The sequence below is a fragment of the Athene cunicularia genome (assembly GCF_003259725.1).
Source record: "Athene cunicularia isolate RWA chromosome 4 unlocalized genomic scaffold, athCun1 chr4_part3, whole genome shotgun sequence".
Taxonomy (NCBI): Eukaryota; Metazoa; Chordata; class Aves; order Strigiformes; family Strigidae; genus Athene; species Athene cunicularia.
The window spans coordinates 20,895,771-20,919,930 of NW_020799100.1; the positions used below are offsets into that span (position 1 = coordinate 20,895,771).

The 24,160-nt window shown below is 34.7% G+C and overlaps 1 protein-coding gene across 3 annotated transcripts in view; it reads right to left on the reverse strand.

Moving 5' to 3' along the window:
• LOC113480255 (connector enhancer of kinase suppressor of ras 2-like) overlaps nt 1–24,160 on the reverse strand; it is a 210,694-nt gene that overhangs the window by 49,107 nt on the left and 137,427 nt on the right. For all 3 annotated transcript variants that reach the window (XM_026848893.1, XM_026848894.1, XM_026848892.1), the window contains exons 9-13: nt 22,795–22,941; nt 14,639–14,772; nt 13,845–14,050; nt 9,031–9,117; nt 7,322–7,575 (exon numbers count right to left, since the gene is read on the reverse strand). In XM_026848893.1, coding sequence (XP_026704694.1) covers nt 7,322–7,575; nt 9,031–9,117; nt 13,845–14,050; nt 14,639–14,772; nt 22,795–22,941 — 828 coding nt within the window. The remainder of the gene's footprint in view (nt 1–7,321; nt 7,576–9,030; nt 9,118–13,844; nt 14,051–14,638; nt 14,773–22,794; nt 22,942–24,160) is intronic.

Genomic DNA, 24,160 nt, shown 5'->3' on the forward strand with positions numbered 1-24,160 from the left:
ATGCTGAAAAAACCAAGATGACAGGTGAGAAAATTAAATAAACACAGAAGAAAAATATCCACTCCGAATTTTTAATTGTGTGAACATTATGTTGACACAAAGAGGGAAACAACAGAAAAACCAGCAAAATTTTAACAGAAAGGAAGTTCCATTTTTGGAAAAATGTTACATCCAAAAAAGAAACTATGCCAGATAATGCATGAAGTTAAAAAAAAAAAAAAAGAAATGTCTTCTAAAAGAATATCTAAAGGAAGAATGCCTTGTGGCTAACAAAATTTATTCTATCTAGTAAAGAAAAAGTAGTCCAAAAGGACAAATGACAACCATGGATAAACGGAATTTTATGTTGATCAAAGCCTGCTTTTTGCTTTTCAATCCACTCGCTTAATTTAAGGGAAATTAAAGAAATTTAAGGGAGGTTTAATCTGAATATCAAAGGCATAAAAACTAAACAAAAATATTCATACACACCCCACCAAAAAAACCTCAACAAAAAAAGTTCTTTTCTTCAAAAAGTAGGAATAAATACTGTATTCCAAAAAATAGGTAGGGGTGTTTGGTCAAAGAAAACCAACAGACTTGTAAATATCTTTGTGCTCTCTGAAATTCTTTACACTTTTCTGGAACAGACACTGGATATGATTTTGTTACAATAAACTAGCTAGAACTACTGAGTTTTATGGATGAGCAATTAGGGAATATGTTGTATATTAGCAATCTTAATTTTGTACAAGATCTATAGCGGCTAAAGTGCTGGTGGACAAAGAGCAACTGATGTCATCTGCCTGGACTTGTGCAAAGCATTTGACACTTCCCTGCATGAGGCCCTTGTCACTAAATAGTAGAGACATGGGTTGGATGGATGGAGCACTGGGTGGGTAAGGAACCTGCTGGGTGGTCGCGTTCAGAGCTGCGACCAACGGCTCGATGTCCCAGTGGAGAGCAGCGACCAGTGCCCGGGGTCGGGGTTGGGACCGGCGCTGTTTAACAGCTTTGTTGGTGACACAGACAGTGGGATGGAGGCACCCTCAGCAAGTTCCCTGACAACACCGAGCTGTGTGGTGCGGTCGACACGCTGGAGGGAAGGGATGGGCCATCCTGAGGGACCTGGACAGGCTGCAGAGGTGGGCCTGGGCAAACCCAGGTTTGCACCATGCAGATATGTGAGCTTAATTTGATCTAGCTTACAGAATCTATACACGGTTTTCACTCTGCAATATACACAGAGTACAAAGGGTACCAAAAGTTCAGATTCAATGGTAATTTCCCCTCCTTAGTGCAGTGGAACTCATAGGCAAAACTTTTCAGCATATGACAGAACTTACTTCATGGAATAAGTTGCTCGGGACTAAAACCTGACAGGAATCTCACTGCCTTCTTGCTTCTCCTTACTGAAAATAGGTTGTGTTTTTTATAGAAATCAAGGACAAGCATAGTTCTAAACTAACATTGGTTTTGGCCTTTTTTTCCTGTATTCAGGTTGATTATGAAGTTGTTGATTTCTGAATGAATGTGGAAATCTAAAGACCATTGACATTATTAACAAAAAACCCCATTTCTTAACATTTTATTTCCCTTTATTTTCCCTTGTACTGTAAAATGCCATTTTATTTTGAACTGTGTATAGATTAATGAAAAGTGTACTTTAGAAAATCATGTCTGAACAGAACGGTAAAGAAATAAATTATTGGACATTGCTGCTGAAGGATCCATCTTACAGTACTAGCTAGATACTTTCCAGCTCAAGCTGTCATGTGAACAGTTATGATATAGTGTAAATAAAAAATAATCTTATCTTACAATCAATGCAACTGGACAGAATCAGTGTGAAGCTATGGAAACTAGAAAGACTTATATTAGTTTCTCCGAGCAGCCAGATTCCACATAATCATCCTCACAGTGATTTCTCAGCATACCTGCAAGGTATGGAAAGAAGGTTTTCCATATTACAAATCCTTAAATAAAAACCAAAGATAGAATTCATTCAGTGATTCAGAAAGGAAATAAAACTCTGAAGAAAGTAATTCTCATCCTTGTCAGTTAGCACAGTTTTGTTTCTTCCTGCAAAACCAGGAAGGAAGAAATAAAATATGAGCACTTTTCCTACAAAATTGGCAGTAAAAGATTCCTCCTTCAGTCATATGGAGCTGAATACATATGATTCTCCCTGACTATCTTAATTATTGTACTTATCATAGTAGCACTCAGACTGCCTATCATCCAAAAAAAGTGTCTGGAACATCTGGCACATCCCAGCATGTATGCATTATAGAAAAACAGATCTGCATTGTTTTTGCACACATTTTAGTTCTCAGCATGTACCATTAAACTTTATGTCATTTGTCAAGCTGCCTTCTGCAGCTCCAAGAACAGTTAAATCACATTTACATCATTCTGTGCTAAAAGGCATGCATTACCGACTTCCTGTGATCAGCAGGAAGAAAATGAAAAGCAAGTTAAGCAAGTTCTGTGAAACAATGACTAACCCTAAACTGCTATAATGCTTCAAATTATCTTTAAAAAGTGACTACTGCCATAAAATTCTCAATGGCTACCCTAAAGCAGGCATTTTTTTTGGTTTACTATGTAGAGTATTGAAATGGAAGAATCCATCTTAAAATTTGTTAAAATTTAAGTCTCTTTTACACACTGAATTCCAATTCACAAAAAATTTAGAAGATTCAATAGTTTACCCTCCAGTTTCTTAATATAAAATATCACAACCCAAAATACCCCATTACTGTGTAGATAACACGCCCAGAACATTTATCGCCAAGTAAAACCAGAGGAGAGCTCATTTTCTTATTTCAGAATTTAATGTAGTAAGAAGCAAAGTAGATTTCAGAGCTCCAGAAACCAGTGCAAATCTGAGGCAGGAAAACCACCAAGTTGAACACCATGTGGATTTTCAGACTGGGTCTGGAATAAGAACTCCCAATATTCCTTTTAGACAGAAGCGGGTTCGCCTAGCGTGCAGTGTAACAGGGCAGCAGAGAAGGTACAGCTCGCTGGAGTTTTTTAAAATCCTGAACATTAATTTAGAGATGGAGAGTGTTCTCCATTCAAGACACTTTGTTTTATGGGGAAAACCACAAAATGAAAAATTTCTCATGCATATCTGATCTATTGTACAGGAGTCCTACTTGACAAGTTAATTTTCTTCAGAATGAGCTCTGGTAATACAAAATAAATACATATTCAGATTTTATCTTTATTCTTGTAAGCTCAGAGTCTATTCCAACAGCGTAGTTCAGCAGTGCTATAAGGGATATATTTTTGTGATATTTACATATGTCTCACTATGTAGGCTTTAGCTGGTAAACAGTGTCACTTCACAAGTGAAGCGTTAGTAAACATAATAAGTCATGTTCTAAGAAATACTCTATTGATTGATAAGCAGTTATAACAGCCTTGTTAATTGTAATTCATTCTTCCTCAAATTCTGTGACATGCATCACAGAGCTGCATATCAATTAAATTAGTTAGAAATATATCCTGAAAGGGGCAGTGTTTCTTGACAGTAATATTTTACTGCAACATAGCTTTATGCATCATTTTATATCCTGGGCATACTGCCAATATTGCATTACCTAAATATCCATTTTATATAGTAACTCTGCATCCTCACAGCAACTTATGAAATCAGTCTAATTGTTTAATTTTAGGTTCCAAATCAACATTCCTTCCAAAGCATTAATCTAGTGGTGAATCTGTGCAATTACCAATTTTGTAAAACTTGTTATGTCTGTAATTTAAACTAATGTTAAGTGCTTTTTATTTTATTTTATTTTTTTTTTGAAAGTGTGTATTTATGTAAGGGCTTAGAAAATAAAGCAATGGCAAAGTGACACTGTGTATCCTGACTTCTCCTTCCATCTTGTTTGCTTACAAGACACTATCACCTTCCTTTTACTAAGGATGATTAAGATACTATTTAACATTATCATTTCCATTTCCTAAAGCATTTCTCCAGGTTGAATTTTTGATCTATATTCAGAAGTTGTTCTGGGCATGTGTCAAGAGTAGAGGGATTCATGGAAATTTTATTATAACAGTTTTGCAGTTTGACTTCCATAAAAAAACCCCAAACAAATCAAAATAACTAAACCAGTTTTGTCATCTGATAGTACTGCCTCTGCACAGCTGAAAAAACCCAAAACACCATCTAGAAGAGCAAGGAAGAGATAGGCTGACCTCAGACAAATTATGTGTGTGTATATATATGTATATATATATAGATATTTATTTTTTTTTAATACAAAAGTAGCAAAAACAGTTTTATGGTTATTTGGTTAGATAAAGTTTAGAAGTATTTTCTTTCAATTAACCTTAGTCTTGTTGTAGAATGAATTCTCAATGGAATAAAATCTCATTATCCAAATAGGTAAATATATAAAAGTGCTTATGAAAATCGTGGTAACAACTTTAGATATTAAGGAAATGAGATAATCTACTGAAAAAAACACAAATTTCTATCTAGGAATGCAACTATCTGTCATTTTTCTTTTCTTTTTGAGATCAAAAAGCCATTATATGTTCTTTGATATTTAACATCTTCATTCTGGGTAGCTATCTTTTAGGATAGATATGCCAAGCAATTTTTTGCTTCGCTTTTCAGAATTCTTTCAGTATTCAAAGTGGAAAGATGTTGTAAATACGAGTGATTCTGTACTGGCAAGAACCCACAAAACCTGTGTCAGCAACTCCCATATATTTGTAGACTCAGTTCCTCTTGTATATTTATAAGACAGTTGACTAAGTGCCTGAGATATTCCAATTCCTATGACTATCTCCCGAAGGACTGCAAAGGTCTGTGTCTAATCTTGTTCAGAAAATTTATGGTGAAAAAAGAATTTATACCACTCTGTCAGTCTGTGAATAATCATTTTACCTGTGCCCTCCTCTGTAATTACTGTATATTATAATAGAGTTTGTGAAACAGGTACTGCACCGACTTTTTGCGTAGACCAGCCGCTACATGTTATGTTATTTCCTCCCATGATACCACCTTTTTTCCAGTTTCCTGCATTTCCTTCAGACCCTGTACAGTTGACACATTATATCTTTAGGTTCTTCTTTCATATTCATTGTAGTATCATACAATATCATATTACTAATTTATCATATCCATTTCAAAGAGTTGCATTTCTTTTAATACACAATGAAAGCCACTGAATGAACTGCTCCCAGTCACTATGACTTACAAACAAAAAACAGTTGACAAAAATAATTTAAAACTGCGTATTACAATATTGCAGACATTTAAGATAAAATAACAGTTCTGTAATTGTTTTTCTGTATAGAGCGATTTGCAAACTTCTATACAGAACACAAAGCTCATATGACGCTATGGAAATCATGAAGATAATATATCTTTGGTTCTGAAACCATGATGAATACGTGGCATATAAATCTTCAAGAGAGACATAATTTTTATTTCTGAAAGAGTATCCACTTCAAGACTGTCAACTTCTGACAACTTTGGTGAGATTTGTATGTTTCCCAACATCTGCCTCCTTATACTTTCCCCTGAAGGTATGAATATTGCCTTTGCTAGACTAGAAGGGCAATAGATCCAATTAAATTTGGTGATTTCTTAACAAACTCTAGGGGGTAAATTTTGGTTTAACTGAATTAAACAACAACTTTTATTCAATTTTGCCAGGGAATTTATTTTGCTTTGGAACTTTAAACAGAGGTTGTGTTGATGATTAAAAATAAATTGTGTGACAACAGGCCTGACTCTGGGAATATAACCAACAACTACCATTATTTGAAGGGTACAACTAGCATCTTACCCCGTATGACCCATTACCCTTTCTTCAGAAGTCAGGTGATTCAACAGACAATCATCACTCTTCCAAAAATTAATTAAAATCACTTGATTAATCTACCAAGTTATGAAATGTTGTTCAGCTTTTTGCAGACTTGCATAGCAATTTTCTCATTTATCCCAGTAAACTAGCTACTGCTTTCCTCTCTGGATTTTAAAAACTTTTCTTTGACTTTGTGATCCTGATAACCTCTGCAAGACGTTATGCACAGAATAAACATCTCTTGCTGAATAATCACGTGACTCGATTTATAAACTACGTGACTTTCTCTGAAATTGGAGAAAAACACCTTTCACCTTTTCCAAAAAGAGTAACTTCAAATGGCATAGGAAAGGGAAACTTAAATTTCCTGAAGACAGAAGAAAAGTATCTGATCTTCAGACTATCAAATGCTAACAGCTTGCAGCAACAAAGATCAGTCACTGGCCATATTTCACCCCTGAGGTGAACCTTCTCAGATGATGCAAATAAAGTCATCTCTCAAGATTTTGCTCAGAGAGAGAAACACTAAGTAGAAGTCCCAAATGTAAAAAAGTCCAAAACAACTTGCTACAAATCCTGGTTTTTCTCTTACATCTTTCTAGGAGGAAATTAATTATGATCAGAAAATAAGTACACCTTCAAAATTTTCTGTACCGAGTGTGAGGAGGAAATAGACATTTTCTCAGTAAAATCTGCCCTGCAGATACTAAGTTTTGAGCACAAAATACTTTGAAGCTACTACTCTGTGTCGTGAGAATGGAGCAGTCTGTTTCCAAATGGTAGGACCATGAGTAAAATTTAAGAATGCCTCTATAAAAGGCAATATACACATACAAAGCATGAACAGTGGGGACTGATCTCTGAATAGGCTACTGATTTTTCAGGACATCCAAATCAGTACAGTAAAACTCTGCACTAGCCAACAGTCATGAGAATCTAGTGCTTTTTCATGGTGGCTACAAGAACTGGCTGGTCATTCAACCAATGATTTATATCATCTCCATAGTATTTAGTCCAAAGTATTTAGTCTATATTCAGTATGAACAAATTCACATTACTAGGCTGTGGTCATTCCATTATGGTAATTCCATTAAGCTTGTCTGTTTTTACAAGACATAGTGATTGAACTGGAAATATAAAAGCATGTAAACTAATATATAATTAATTATTATCAGAGTCTGAGCATGGGATGCTTATGAACCTTTGAAAAAATAATAGAGTCAAATTAAACTAAACTGAGTGAGACTGAGTAATTAAGAGCACTGTTTTAGTTAAAGCATCAGATATCAAATTGTCCTTGCCTTGCATTTTTCCATTCTGTCTAGACTGTTCTTACATGAACACTATCGTGATACTGACATTAAGCAATTTTCTTGGACTGTAAAATGCAACATTAAAACATCAAGTAGAAGGATATGCCTTTATACTTGTATCAACCCTAAAAGGAAAACGGTTTAGTGTTTTTCATGTACTTCATGTAATAAGGCTTTTTGTTATGTACTTACGTGATAAAGTGGAACTGTATTGTTTTCTGCTAGTGAAAAATTCAAGATATCTTGCTGTCCAGGCTCAAGCCTAACATTAATAGTAGATGTCAATACAGATGGACTGATAGGATAGTTTGGACTGCTTGTGGTTTTGCCCTTTTTTCTTGACCTATGACCTGTGTCCCTTTTGTTGTCTTTTTGTGTCAAAGGCTCTTCTTGGATAACCAGTATCTTGTCATCACTCAGATAGCGCAGGAGTGAATTCTCAGAGTCAGTTGTTGGAGGGGAAAAAAAAGAAAAAAGAAACATTAGTAAGAGAAAGCAGAGAACTATTTTGGTGGCATCTATATTGTCAAATTTGTTAATTCCCCGCTTCATCTGAGGCCATTTCCTCTGCAAACAAACTTATCTGTACCAAGGTTCCAGTCAAGAGCAAACTAAGTAGTTGGCACAAAACCTAGGCACAGAAAAGATGGTGATGCATACCCAGGTCCTTGTATGATAGATAGTATGAAGCTAGTCCACATCATACGGCTCGTGTTACAAATTAAATATAATTAAAGCCAAAAGGTTTCAGTGAAATGTCAAACACCATCACTTGGTGCTATTGAGCTGGAGAGCCATGTGAATGTCAAGGGAACTGTGAGGGCTTGCAGTGGGCTCAGTACCACATGTACTGACACCCGCTGCCATTGGAGGTGAAAGTGAGTATATATAGAATATCTGTAAGTTGTATCAAGCAGGGAGCACCTCTGGGACCATTCCATACACAAGGACTGTAATTTCAAGGAATGCGATAAAGCGGAATAATGGTCTTAAGGAGATGTGCAGTATACTTGGGCACAATTTGAAAATGGGACCTGGCCAGGCAACAAGTCTGAGGAAAGGAATCTGTAACAGTGAAATACAAACTAAACATAAATCAACAGATTTGGAACAAATCAGAAAAGGCTTGTGCCTTAAATGACATTTATTTTCTCTTGGAATGGAAGTTTACTGGAAAAGGTGGTTTAAAATCCTGTATTAATTTTCAAGAGTATCAATTCAGTTTTGTCACATGATAAGCAGTCAAGTTGAACTCCTCTCAGCTACCCACATTGTGCCTAAAAGATTTGGAAAAAAATAGTATTTTTTAAAGAATCTTTAACAATTGGCATAAAAATGATCATATTTATATATTTGAAGAATATTCTTTTGAATCATATAATTGCTTTTTAGCAGAGGAAAAACGGAAAAAGGGAACTTTGTTATCAACTGTGCTTCTTCCAAATACTAAATTCATAATACCCACTGGCATCAATAGAAATTTGTATGATTGGGACTGAACACTGACAGTACAATTGCTGATTCTGGTTTCAAATACTCATTCATACTAATCAAAATGTGTCTCAAAGCACATTACCTTACATCTGTGACATCATTTATTGCTTTCTAGAACCGTAAAGATTAAGAACTGATTGCTATTAACATGCACCTGAATCTTACAAGTCTTTTTTTTTCCCTTGATGTTTATTTTCTTTTATACTGGAATTAAATAGAGTCAACCCCTCCTACTAACACAAATTTTTTAATTTCCAAAAATAGAAACACAAAAACCCAGTTACTAAACAAGGTCTTTTATATTGTCCGTGTCATTCAAGAAAAATAGATCTGGTTCCTCCTTCATGCTTCTTAAGCAACAAAGAAAAACAATTTTGGAGAACAGCAGAGAAAAAAAAAATACTCACCTCTGCTTCCCCTCTTGTACATGTTTTGTTCTTTTGACTCCCCTATCCAACTGTATTCAGTAGGCATAGAAACAGGCCTTAAATCCCCTGGAAACAATTCAAGATAAACCAATATAACTTTTGAAGACTAAAAATAGAAGACTCTAGAGTAAGCAATGCCTATAAATTACAGGTGTGACATAACCCTTCAGAGCAATCCTTTTTATCGGCACATATACATTATTAAAGCTGTAGCATTCAGGATCAATTAAGCATCATTTATGCAGATTTCTTCTCTTCATTATAGTGATCTGAAGGAAAATACCACTGACTTTGGTGAAAATACTTGTAAATGTAAAGCAGATTACAAATTTAATTTTCAACTCTGTTCTGTAAATACTTGCTCACTCATTAGATAAGTGTTTTGGAGTAAAGAGGGAAGCAGGTTTTAAATGGACTAATATGCTTTAGTAAAACTAGAAAGACTAGTAACACAGATGCAACATTACATATCTACCAGTTAAACGGTAAAACCTATCTGACCTGGATATCACATGGTGAGTGATGAGGGGATCTCATTTCAAGGAACGTTAATTTCAAATGCTTTAAAAAGAAAACAGGGAGTGCAGTTTAGTAACAAGAACAACAACAAAAAAGAAGATTCAGATGTTAGGGTTTTAATTAATAGGATTTTATGGCACTATGGCTGTCAGCTATTAATGTGCTGACATTCCCTACTGTGGTATCAGTAGAACATTGATAGCAGGCCATTAAAGGAGGAATACTACAAAACCAACTATAAAGCGTTAGTGCTTTGGCCTTGTCAGAGTGCATTATTATCACAAAACACAGAAACACCCCCTAGATTATGGGTTAAATTCTGTCTGACCCATAAAGCCAAATATTCCTTTTTTCCTGTATGACAGTTGACTAAATTTAGCGTGTTTTCTTAGCACTCGAGGAGGTTTTTTTTTCAAGTAGTTTGCTACTGTTCTGTTTCTACAATAATTACAGAATTTAAACGTGAAAAAGAGTTACTTTTTCATTATAAATTTCTCCAACATGATTAGAATGACAAAGTATTTTCTGTGGATTATTCGTATGCTAGTATAGTTTTTTATTTGTCATTCTTCCAAAATACAGCTTTTTAGCTACTAAAATGTTAGAGCAATTAAGAACAAAGAGGTATATAAGACAATTATGCTTCTGGATAGCAGGATTTTCTGAAAATTGAAGGGCTAACATATACCCAGAGTACTGTGATTTTCCCACATTATACTTTCGCTCACACCATAAAAGATAGCATAAAAGTTAGTTTCCAATTGTATGGAAAATATAGTTTCCCTGTCCGCCTAACAGTTGAAACCACCTTTAACTACAAATGTATTATTTAACTTCTAATCTCAAATTTGGCCTTAGAAGAACAATGTTAATTAAGAAAAAAACCCCAACAAATCAAGCAAAAAGAAGAATCAGTAATATGGAAAAGAATGAGAAACAAGTAAAAATTATAAACTAAAAAATGAAAATAAGAATGCACATAACAAATGAAGATCAACATAATAAAACTTGGTAGTATTTCTGTGAAGAGAAGAAAGGACTGAAGCCCTGAAGAGATTTGTAACACAAATGCCAGACGCCACAGCACGATCGACATTTAGGAAATTTAGGACAGGAGACACACAAGCCAAAGAAAGGAACTAGTGATTTTGCATACTGCTTACGTTACTTCCAAGTTCTTTCCCAAACAAATGTAACCTATAAACTGTTTTAACATTTCAACTTGGATATTTTTCTGAGCAGTAAAGAAATTATTGTGTACAAGTAGATCAGTATAAATTGAAAGGGAAAAAATTATTTATGATGGTTTTGCCTCTAACACATAAACAGAAGAGATATGCACTGCCACAAGAGCTGTAAATAGCACGTCAGAGTGTAACTCTTGGTAAAAAAATAATCCACTGAACTAATGTTAAATATGAGTTTAATTTTCACAAATGGTTTGAACAAGTGGACTTATTTGCCTTCTTGGATTTTGCATGTATTATCAATACTGAGGGTCTCACCTGTCTGAGTATCCTTCCACCTACCAGCTGCTACAGAGACTGGTTTCTCATAATTGCTTTAATTATGGTAAATCCATGGCAGGAATTTCTCAAATGTGATTTGTGTGAGTCCTAGCAATAATTAAAGTGTCTGCTCATCCATGAAAGACTTCAGAAGTTTTCCTTACTTTGCTCATGGCTATCTGGTTCCAGCATCAGATATGAGTTTATTGGATCTCCCATAAATCCTGTCTTTCCACTAAAAGACATATTGTCACTTTGATGGTTCAAACACACATCTTTAAGTCAACAAGTACAAAATGTTCTACTACAGTAAAACAAAATTTGGATTTGGAAGTCAGTTAACTGACAGATTAATTTAATCTGTACTTTAAAAAAATCTGGTTTAACATTTGGTTTTGAAACAAAGATATATTCCTCAGACTTTAAAATCAAATTCCTTCTAGATTTCCAAAGTTACAGAAAATCAGAACTGTCCATCATAAACACAAGAATAATCATGCATATTACTGGGATCAGGCACAGGGCCCGACATTTTAAGTCATCATATGGCATGAATTTATCAAAGCAAGCCAAATACATCCATCTGTCTCCAATTTTAATCACAGTTAAGATTTATCTATCATTCTAATTTTATAATAAAATGATGTCACTTATCAGGGAGATAAAGACTGAATATTACTGGTCTTAAGATGGAACCCTACCCTTCAGTGTTACAGCTCTTTCAAGGATCATGTATATGGCTTTTTTTACTAAAAATATCCTATATATAACAAAATATATTTTTTTTTACTAAAAATATCCTATATGTAACAAAGATCTATTCAAATTTCCCTATTCTGAAAAGGTAGTGTGTATATATACAAGGTCCTGTCCATTTTACAATTAATATTTTGCCATTTTTTTTTACCATAAATCCAGCTGTAGTTAGAAAAATCCTTAACCAGGACAAAAGGCCTGTTTAATTGATAAGCGTAAGATTGCTTTCAAACTATTAGAATGATGAAAACAGAACAACACTCGGAAAGTTGGATGAACTATCACTGCAGTTGGACTTAGTGTGAAGTATCCTTGCAGCTGACATTTGCAGAGTTGAATTCTACCCTCTCAGCTCTTGAAACAGCAGCAGAAATTCCTTAACTGTCACTCATTAGCTGGTCTTAGCCAAAAGGCAATATGGTTAAAACCTTAACCCAGGTAAGCTATGTAAACTATGCCATAGATATCTCACACATAGTAAGAGAATCTCAGCAAACGTTTATTGACAGAGGGAAACACTTATACATATTAACTACCAAAATCTGTTTTGGCACCCAGGGCCATCAGCTGCCCTCTCTTCTAACATTTATGGTGCTAAGAACACCACAGTCTGAGGAGATCGAAGAGAAAACTGCATTGTCTCTAAGTACTGACAACTGAAACAAGCATGGGAAACTACAGTTAATAACATCCATGGTATCAAATCCTGCACCAGACTAACCAGTCCCATGGCAGACCACCAGAATCAGTGCCTGGAGTACTTACAAGATTTTTCTTCTTTTTTCCCCAACTGTTTCCCATTTCAGGTGTTACTGGATCTTTCCCTATAACTGCCTTTGGTACTATGTCCATTGAACTGCAGCAGGTTTTTATCACCTGTGTTCTTCACAGACACATTTTTTCTTACTAATCTGAGTTTGTGAGAGGTTTTCCCTTTCCTAGATATCAAAGATTTTAAAAATTAGGATTTTTTTTTTTTTAAGAAAATGAGAGAAAGGAAAAAACTCTTAGTCTCAGAGTAGGTGAATGAAGTATTTATTGATGGCATCACATATATATATTTATATATATAAAGATAGCACCTACCCATACAGAATGCTCTGATCAGGAGTCATCATTTTCTCTGAGGCTCAGAAATAATGCCATTTGCAAAGTCAGATATAATTACATTTTTAAAAAGAAATCTTTTATCTTAAATCTCTTTAAACTTTACGAAAATAACTTACTGCCCTGAAAATAAAATGACTGAAGATATATGGAGAATACATCACTGTATTTCAGTAGTATTCTTCTAAAATTCACTAAACACCAATCAAATCAGTTTTAACAGATAAGCAAAAAAATTTTCAATCTTCAGCAATATGTACATCTTCATGCTCATGTAGAAGCACTTATATGTTGGTATACATGTATGCTCATATGTATTTACATACACACAAGATTTCTACTAAAATCCAGAGTTAATGATTGTTTTAATAGCATCTTGTATACTTAATCTGTCCCCATTCCAAGATTTTAAAATATATTTCTAGTATTAACAAATGCATTTGTTACTCCAATTTGATACTACTTATGTAATTATATCCATTTAATACAGCACTGAATTTTGGAGGGCCTTACATCTTACAGATACTCTCATAAGAGTAAGTCTTTTCAGGCCCTCCACTGAAGTTTAACAGCCCAGAACATTGCAACTAGAATAATCTCCAAGAGCTTGTAAATGAAATTGAATAAATCAAGATGCTAGCTGTCCAAATAATATGAACTAAGCATCATTCAAAATTTTAAGTATGCACTGCAGAATAAACCTATAAATAACTTCCACACTCCTGGTCATGAATGTTAGCTTGTAATTATACCAATTATTCCTTCACATAAACTTTTGTCTGGTATTCAGAGTGAACAGGTCATGGTCCAACAAAGAATGACAGATATTTGGGGGTGTTTAAGTGTTAATAGCACAATCTGTAAATTCAGTCCGTTTAAAAATGTTAAAGAAATTGAGTTTACCGTGAGTGGGTGTTTTTTCTCTTCTCCGCACTCCTGCAGCTCTGCTTCTTTCATACTCAGGGCCCACGGGGTGACCTTCACCTTCAATTAAAGTGTAGTATTTCCCACTTTCATGCTCCAGAAAATAGCTTGGAGACTCAGAGCCTTTCATTCCAGACTTTCCAAATTTGCTGATGTCATCACAAGACATTATTCCAATTTCATCCCTAAAAAGAGTAAACCAGAAGATTACGGAGAAATTAACAATTTTATGATAAAGCTAAAGCATACAACTGTCTCTCCCAAATGCTACAAATCAAAAGTTCTGTAATTGAAATGCTATATGTGAGAACTTTCATAAAAGTGACTCACTTCAATAATGTAATTGTAAACTAACAAATCATTAGGTTCCACTTTAATTGTAATGCAAACTTAGTCAAAAGTTTTCTAGTATCTGAAAGGGAGCATAAGGAATTGGTATAACACAAGAAGTCAAGGATTTCCCTTGCAGAAATGCATGCTTTAAAATAAGATACAAGTGGTCACATAAAAGTAAATAAATCTTAATGATTAAAGAGTTTTTTAAATGCTTTCTTGGTTTAGGACTAAAATCAAGTTTTGCTCAGCTTGTATCTAGCCAAGTGAAAGCTCTCTCAAAACAAGAATATGCTGCTTAACATACTTCTAGCTCTTAATTTTACTAAATATTTAGTTTCATTGTGGGGCTTTTTGTTTGTCTATTTTTTATTAAGCTAGTGAAATGAAAGTGTAAAATTTTATTTTTCAAAACCTCACATTCATTAGGATGTAAATACCTGGGGCCATAAAGTCCTGACATAGGAGACAGAATGAAAACATCCTGGAGTGCAGAGTTCTCCATTTTTGAGGATATGCCCATTGTACTTGTTGGTGTCGTAGAACTGCTTGTTGGACTGGTTGGAATTACAGGCTGTAAAAAAAAAGCATGTGAAGAATAAATGAATATTTTCTGTGCTACAAGTAACAATAAAGCCAATGTGCATAAATTTAAGAATCTTGACCTCTTTTTTTGAATTACTGAAGTTTCTGTTAGAAAGATGTCTACTGAAACTCTGTTTTACTGAAGAGTTCAAGACTAGTTACAAAAGAAACTAATAAAAGACCAGTGAAATTAATTTAAAAGCCAACTCATGGGAAAATCTGAGACTTAGAATCAAAATATGATATTTTAACCACTGCAGAAAATCAATTATGTGGGGATGAAGGACATACACTATTAAATGTTATTAATACAAAAATTAATTACAGAACTCTGGAATACTTGTACTTAATGAAATTGTTCATAACCATAATGTTGTTTTCAGCGGATTCATTGTTAACAAGGACAGAACACCTAGATTTTTTCAAGGAAACAGAATTCATAGTCATCTAATGTTTCTTTTTTTTTTTACTGAATCCATAGGTGTGATGATTCTACCTTCAAATGTAGGTTCTATAATGATTAGTAATTAAATATAAGTTAACCTAAACAGTAAATGTGAGCATCATAAATATTAAAAGTATGAATAAAGTATGGGGGTCTTTGAGGAGATAGATGTTTTAATTTTTAAATGAAGTTAACCACGTGGTTTTTTTTCCTCAAATGCCATAGGGAAGCTCAAGTCAACAGCTATAAGGACTACAACCAAATATTCTGTGCAGGATACAAAGATATATACACAAAGAATATTTTTCAACCGAGGAACAGTCTGTGTTTATGTTCAAGAAATACAAAGTATTTTTATTTAGTATTATTGTTTAAAACTTTTTTATATGAAAAATTCCCATTCAAATACAAAATTAAATAGATACAACTAATTTTCTACAGGTGGAAGGAAAACACAGTGACCTGAAAATTGAATGAAAGCTACAAGGAAAAATGATAACATTTTTCTAAATACGAGGTTTTCTTTCTTCTAGAGAGAAACACTGAAATTATTTTTATGTAATTCAAAAAGTAAAAGCAATCCTAAATAGCAAAAAAAGATGTTTTTTCATGAGAATATTGGTCTGCATTGTGGCCCAAATGATACTACTCTTCTATGCTTATTGTTAAGCCTCTTACACTCCAATCAAATGTCTTATATTTTTTTAATATTATCAATATAAATAGATAAGAAGTGACTGCCAAAGACAAGACTCATTCACTAGTTACTTTCTCATATCTTTGGAAATTAGGACCTACTGCCTTCTACACAGTATCAGCCACTACATTTAAAATACTACCATTATTTCTGCAGTTTTGGTGTGGCAGTATTAGTAAAGAGACTAAATATCAGATATTCTAGTAATCCCATGATTTACCTGCAACTGGGTACGGGTTCCCAGGATTCAAAACATAAATTATCACTGTTACAGAAAGACAAGCAGAAACTCATTTCAGAATCAGAAAACAAATTCCCTGTACCAAGTCTCTCATGAATAATTGCTTTTCAATTGTTGTATACTCAGTGGTTGTCAAGGTTCCAGGTTAGTCAATGAAGTTGGCAATGGAGAAAGAGAATATGACTGTTCAATTTGCCCCCAAAGAAGGTGATACCCCTGCTATTCCTGATAGATTTAAAAAAATCTAACCTCATAGCAGTGGAATCTTTTCTGCTTTCCATACCAGAAAGTGAGAACTTTCCTTCTCACTTCTCTATAATTTTTTTCATTTCATTTTACATTCTGGATACTATGTTTCCTCTTATTTTTGGCTAGAAAACAAGAAAAATTCCCTAATTCTTCCACTATAGGGCTTGTTTTCTAAACCACTAATGAACTGTAGTGTGTGCTGTTCTTTCTCCAACTGATTAGACTACGTGTACCCAGTACCCAGCTGAGACTGTACTAACACTGAATAAAGCACAACAATTATTTCACTGATCTTGTGTTTTATATTCCTATTTATGTCTCTCAGTCAGGTATTTGAGTTTCTTCCAACATGACATTCAGCTTTTTCTTTACTGAAATTTCCACATTATTTGGAACTATTGCCATATTATTCAGTTGCTACATTCTTTAAAACTACAGTTGATTATTTCCAAGTAGAATACTTTACACTTGCCCCTCTTTAATTTCATTATATTTTTCCTCGTGTTTCAAACCATAATTTCCAAATTTTTAATTACCAACCCAGACTCCATTGCATTTGCAGACCTTCCTGGTTTAGCACTGCATGAAAATTTAGTAAGCAGAACCTTCAGGTTGTCGGGAAAGCATGGAATAAAGCCACACATATCACCTATCCATTGAATACTAAATGATACATCCTTTGTTAGTGAACCATTAACAGCTATTTATTAGGCAAGGTTATCCAATAATTTTCCACCCATTCAATCTCGATTGCACCTAGTCCTTAATTCTCTATGCCATACTTATGAGAATGTCATGAGAAAAGTTATTAATATCAGAGTAAGATATACAGCTTATCTCCTACCTACCAGGCCAGTTAACTGCTCACATAAGAGCATTAAATCTGTTTAATGATTTCTTCATAATAAATTAATGTTGTTTTTACTCACCCGTTATCTTCCAAGTGCTCACACAATGTTTGTGAATATTAAGTGTCTGACTTATAATTCCCTGGCTCTTGCATTTCCTTCTGAAGACAAGCATTATACTTCTGGTTTTTCTAACCTTACTGTAATTCATCCATCTTTCACAATTTTACAATAAATACATTTGAAAAATAATGGTCAAAGACTGCCCGCCCCCTCCCCCAAAATACCAGCTCTTCTTCTTGCCTTTTGGACTGGCATACGGTAAGAACTCACCCACTGAGTTTACAGAAATACATGCTCTCAAAGCTCACTTTCCCTATATAAGGGTTCTAAGTTTTTAAGAAAATACACTGCTTTGTGACTGCTCTCAGATAAGCTGTCTCGTGCCTTCTCCCTCTCAGCTTTATTTATGTTCTCCACCTTCTCTATGAGAAATACCTGTCTTCACAGTGCTTTTCAAGAATTTGCTGGCCATCATGTCTTTGGAATAATGCTTGTTTTGATCCCTTCCTCAGATGATGCACCCAATCCAAACAAACCATATTGGGCGATTCTGCTAGTTGCTCACAGGAAACCTTCACTCATCTGGCCTGGGAGTCTTTAATAAACTTTAATGAACTTTTTCCTCCTCTGTCATCATTCCAGCAAGTATAATTCTTCTATGATCTGGAGCTCAGAGTGAAGGTAGCAAAGACGTATACCTTCCCTCTGAGCTCCAGGTATGTCTGTGATATCAGACGTGGAATTTCAGTGCTTTTAGCTATCCGCAAAATAGCACAAGGATCTTCTAATAGTATTAAAACACTAGTTTAGTAAGAGTATTTATTATAATATTTCAATATTACACCAAATAAAAAAAGATAATTTTAATAAATAGTAAATATAATCTCAACCAGGACTATAAATCAAATGATGTAGTCAGGCCTTTAAGTCTTATATCTCAATTCCAGTAAAATTACTTGAAGTGATTATGCTGACTCTGTGTGTGTACAAATGAACATTTGATGAAGTGTGTGCAAATACATGCACAGATGAAAAAAAATCCCGAGGAAAAGGTATCTGTTTATAGAAGACTTCTGAAAAGTGACACTTTAGGTATCTGCTGTTGTTATTCCAAGTTTTTAATGAGAATAGCTAATTATCAGTAAAATGATTAAGCAATGCTGAAATACCAGAACAAAAATGGAAGACAAATGGTAAATTCAACACTCGTCAGAAATAAACAATTGGTTGCCAAACAGAAAAATTCAAACTATTTCAGAAACAAAGTAGACTGCTGGGATTCTGAGTGCATTTTGCAAATATTGGGGATAATTAAATATTTTATCTATTTTAAATGTGCTGTTCAAAACAACAAACATGACCCCAGTGCATCCAGCAAAAAACAGCAGGAGAAGATGCAGGGAGCTGGTAAAGCCCAGTGGTTCAGTAACAAGAGGCTTGAACATGGACATCCCTTACCTTTTGAGGGGGTATGAAGATTAAGGATGGGGTACTGAGTCTCTGCTTTCTCCCTTGAAGGAATAAACTCAATCCCCAGAATTGCCCTGATGGGTGAATTCACAGAAAACACACAGGCGTCACTCTTCTACATGGATTGCCTGCGGTAAGGGAAAATGGGGCTTTGTAACTGCGTATCACCCTATAAATTCCTATTGTGTGTACTTTTTGTCAGAATAGATTCATTCATGCCAGTCATACAGATGACTAATTGGACAAGCTGCTATTCAGAAAAATTAAATGTTCAATAATACAAATGCCACTCACAATAAGAAACAGAACTCTCAATATTGCTGAGTATTTCTCACATACTGGTAAATTGGTATAGCTGTGCTGTAAAGCAGCAGGTATGTTCTCAGTGTTTTCGGGTCTTGTGGGTATTTACTTTTTTGAAACTTGAAATATATACCGGTTTTGATGTGTAAATAATAATTTTTCCCCTCAGAGCAAGAGAATACTATGAAATACATGTGCATACAACAGAAGTCAATAAAAGTGTGAGTGGTAATAAGATGCAAAGAAAATGACTGATCACCATCTCCTCTTTTAAGAGGACAGAACATGACTTACTTCTTTGCTGCATTTTCTTTGTCTGAGATGTTAAGAGTCTTTCCTTGCCCAAGAATTTCTCACTCATAGTGAAGTAAATAGGCAGCACATAATTTCAGGGTTCATCTGAGCGATTCTATCAGGGTACGGTACCCAAACTATGAACTAGCAACTAACCAACTTGAGTGGTACACAAGAAGTGGTGTGCACCAACTTATTTTCCTTTTTTCACTCTACAAGCACCTGTTCTCATAATGCTATGGAATTTCTCTTTTGTACAAAGCAACACCTTTCCAAATTCATATGGTTTTCAAAATCTGAAGTGAGTTACTTAGCTAGAATTATTCTGAAGGTACTTATAAAACTGCAAAGCCTAATGTGTATTTTCTAATATGTAAGAATTATAAAATTGTTACTGTTGACAGAAGCTTTACTGCTCATGTCACCTGACAGATTCTATCTCTCAAGCTAAATAGTAAAATGTTTAATGTCCTGGATCAAGTAGTTGTAACAGGAAGGATTATTCCAATTAGAAAATTTCTGCAAATAAAAAAAAAATAAAATACAATGAATATTGTCTTTTATTTGAATGAAGTTGCCGGTGTGCTCACTTTTCTAAAAAAACAGAGCACTGTTTGCCATTGCAGATAAAAGAACCATTTTATACTGAATGGGAAGATAATCACAGAGTTTAAAAATGAAAATAGTCTTCTAATATCACATAATGCCAACTAGAGACAAAATGAGAAAATGGTATGACTGACATGTTGTCTCACTGAAAGAGAATTGTAGCACGAAACTTTGGCATATGTTAACATTCTGCTGCTGTTAATTAAGCATCAAGGGAAAATATATACAGCAAGGAAATACTACAATGAGACCAAGAAATAAATTTTATAAGGATTCACAGATTCTGTATACTTAATAATTCATAAATTAACCATGTGGTATAATTTTAAACATAATTATTGTGAAAAAAATTATGAATAACACTGGTAAGTACCTTGAGCAATAGCGGAACACTTGATTAACTTTTATTTTAAAAATTCCTGCCATGCACCAAACTGATTTAACACTTATTATTTCTAGCCTCTGAATTTCAAGTTTGTAAATCCTGCTTCCTTTGTTCCTTCCCTAACTATGTACAGCTTTTGTTTTGTTTTTACCAACACTAAATCAGAATGGATGAAATGGCTCTGCATGTGTTATCCGTCATGGTATGTTACATACATGGATACATATCTGGATCCATATAATGTAACACACCATGAAATATAACACATCCATATATTATCGGTTATATCCTTTTTCTTGTGACAGTCTGACATTTACTGAATTGTTTTCACTTCTGATCTACTTTAACTGAGATCATTTTCTACAGGTTGTTGCTTAACTGGTCATTCCATATCCTACGTTCATGTAGCTGGTTACTTTTGTCTGAGTATAAAACCCTCTGTCTATGCTGAATGTATTCTGCTTATTTCTGAAAGTCTGTCAATAGCCTCTGACAGCCTTTGTCCTGTAAGAGCCAATTTAATCCATTAGTGGTAGAAAACTCCAGAAAAACAAATAAATAAAACAAGAAGCCTTCCTACCAATTCAACAAATTAAACTGATCTAGAGAGTCTAAAAAATGGCAAAGTCAAACAAAGGCAAGGACATTCTGCAGCCAAGAACAGGGAGAGGGAAGTGAGATCACTGCTTTCTAGTCCAGCAGCATCAAGCTGTTATGTCAGCTGTCCAGGAAACACAAGCTTTAGTATCATCTTGAAATTTAATCATGCTAGTTCCAAGTCATTAATGACAATAATAAATAATACTAGATCCAGGTGAGAGCTGTAGGAAACAGGCAAAACAAAACCTGTGTCCTAAAATGTATCCAGGTCCTAATACTTGAGCTTGCCTCTGTGGCATGAATACTAACGACGACCTAAAAATGCTAAAGACGACCTAAAGTTGGTTTTCAACGTCTTTTTTATTTTCTAAAGTGATTCATGTTTTTACTTAAATCCCTCACAACACTGTTCTCTAACACAAGAAACATATCCTGTGAGGATGACACTTAAAGCACTGTTTGAGCCTCGGGGGCTCTCGCGTTCTGGGTCATCAGGAGAGGACACATCACAAAAATAGAAACAGTTGATAATTCCACAAAAATATCCTGGTGCACTTTCACTTATCTGGCTACCATGACAAATGTTGGCATGTTTTGTGGAAAATACCGTGCCATGTATACAGTACATATTGTTTTCACACTGACAAGACTTCCAGAACTAGTGCTGCTTGGAAATTATGATTCTTGAATGTACTAATATAAAGAGAGGATTTCTATAGAAGCCCTGTTGCAAATGCATTTCCATTTTGCTGCCCCTGGAGGCTTCAGATGAGGTTCACAAGTAGATACATAAACGTCTTGCTAGCGCAAAGAATGTGTCCTATTCCTGCACCCTTATGGCAGAAAAATCTGAAGAGTTCTGAATCTCCTCTGGGTGTCATGATGCCCCTTTCCTCTCCCCCAGAGGTAAACCCAAGTGTCAGCACTCCTGAGCTGCAAGGATTACACAAACTCCTTCAGTGAAGCAGCTGTGTAGGATTTAGGGACTGAGAGACTCAGAAAGTCCCAGGCAGGAAGGATATTTGCCTGGTTAGGCTTGAAGGGTTTGCTTTGTTTTGTTAACTTAAAAATTATTCAGAAACAAATTGATGTATCATGTGGTCCAAACAAAACCACGCTGTGAGGCTTGCACATTATGAAAGTTATTACAGGATATTACAGAGTATTGAAGATAAACACGCATAGTTACTAATTTACTCAAAAAACTTTCCCTTAATAATGACATTTTACATTCAGTATTTTTACAGAATCAGTTTCTCCTACATATGTTGATGCTGTAGGAAGAACCAGCTGTGATGTTCACAAATTATTTTTTTTATATCAACGGGTTTTCAAGGAGTAAATATGCAGAAAATATCAGAGGTTCTATTAACATTGCGACCTAAAACTCAAACTTGATGAGAGATGTGGAACAGAAGCAGACTTTTCCTGAAATTTAAAAGGTCTGACACGCTTGATTAGAAACAAGTAGTTTTGACAGACTGTGAAATAAGGAAACAGGGAGGCAGTGTTGCCTCTGCCAGTCAAACCAAGCTACTGAACCTTAGGCTGCCTTGTTCTTCACCATCTGTAAGTGTTCTTGCCTTTTATGAGTTCCTGTGGCTCCCAACTTCACCAAAAAAGATGGAGGAAAACAATCTCATTGCCACACACAGTACTGCCACACATACTTATGGCAGCACCTTATTTCAGAGGAATTTGGGACGTTTTAGAGGCTCCTGTGTCTTTCACCGCAAAGAGAAATTCTAGTGTTTTCTCTTGAAGTAAAGGATTTACCAAAGCACCAGCACAGCAACAGTGTCCTTACCTGAAGTGCAAGAGGCTTCCACCTCACATTCTTCAGAAGGGCAGGAGCAGAAACCAGGGTATTCTGCGGACGTTTTTTCAAGGTTAAAATCACTCCGTTTGGGTCTTCCCGCAATGCATTTACTAGGTTCTTTAACTGCCAGCCAACCTAAGGAAAAATTCCATAATTGAATTTTTAAAGCTTTCAGTTTAACTTTAAATGCGAAGGAAGTCTGCCATTAATCGAAAAGGTCTATGACAGCCTCCTCTTTGCAAACATAAGCAGTTTTTATAAACTCTGATTACTTTTATTGGACTGAAGTGATGCTGCTGAAGCTGGATTATTATTTAGCTGTTTCTCAACAAAATAAGTTGAACACTGTTTCCCTTTTAATAATTTTAAGATCACTGCGTATTTTAAATCAAATGATGAGGACTAGAAGTCATGAAATAATTTCAGTCTGGATCCTGAAACAGGCACTGCTGAGGAGGAAGGCAGACTATGCTGTAGCAACATACGTAACATACATGTAACAGCTTTAAGATCCTAACTGAAGATAAACGTTTATTTACTTGATTTATCTATACAGACGCTGGATAGAGCTGAGTAATTCAAGTTCTAACAAACTGTAAACACAGCCATAAAAAAGAACATCACTAGGAATGAAAGGATTTCATATGTGCAGCTCACAAAAAGCTACTTAGAGACATTTCTTAATCTTCTTGATTATTGAAACATGAATTTAGCGTGAACTGTTTATACACGAAAACAGAAAATGTATTTTTATGGGACTTTTAAAAAAAAAATTAATGCTTACACTATCTATTATCCTGAATGGTTGAAGAGGTTTTAAAACTGAATAATAATATAAATGACAGTATATAAAGATGTTTATGATAAAAGTAGTTTCTTGCACATTTAAGTGCTGCTGAATTTCTATCCATATTTCCACCCACAGGCACATGAGAAAAAAAAAAAAATTTAAAAGGGCATCAAAAATGTCAGATGTGTAAAATCAGAAATGAAAGTGAAATTCATAAAAATTCACATATTTCTAAACCTCAATCAATTTTTTTCCCAATTTACACCACTGAAATCAGTGGAATTGTACTAGTATAAATAGAGAATAAATTTGGCTCCATTCAGCAGTCCTTCTGCCCTTCCTGTGTGCAACTGATGTATTAGCTTGTTCACTATGAATAAAAGAAGAAATTCCTACCACTTAGCACTTCACAGTGAATTACCATTAGTTGCTTTGCCCTATTTCCTGAGTAACGTTATTATTAAAGAAGTTTCTTTAACATTACTGTCTCAAAAAATGTATCCTCTGTAACTCAAATTAGTACTGATAGACAGGAAAGTACCACAATGCTTCTAGGATTTGCTA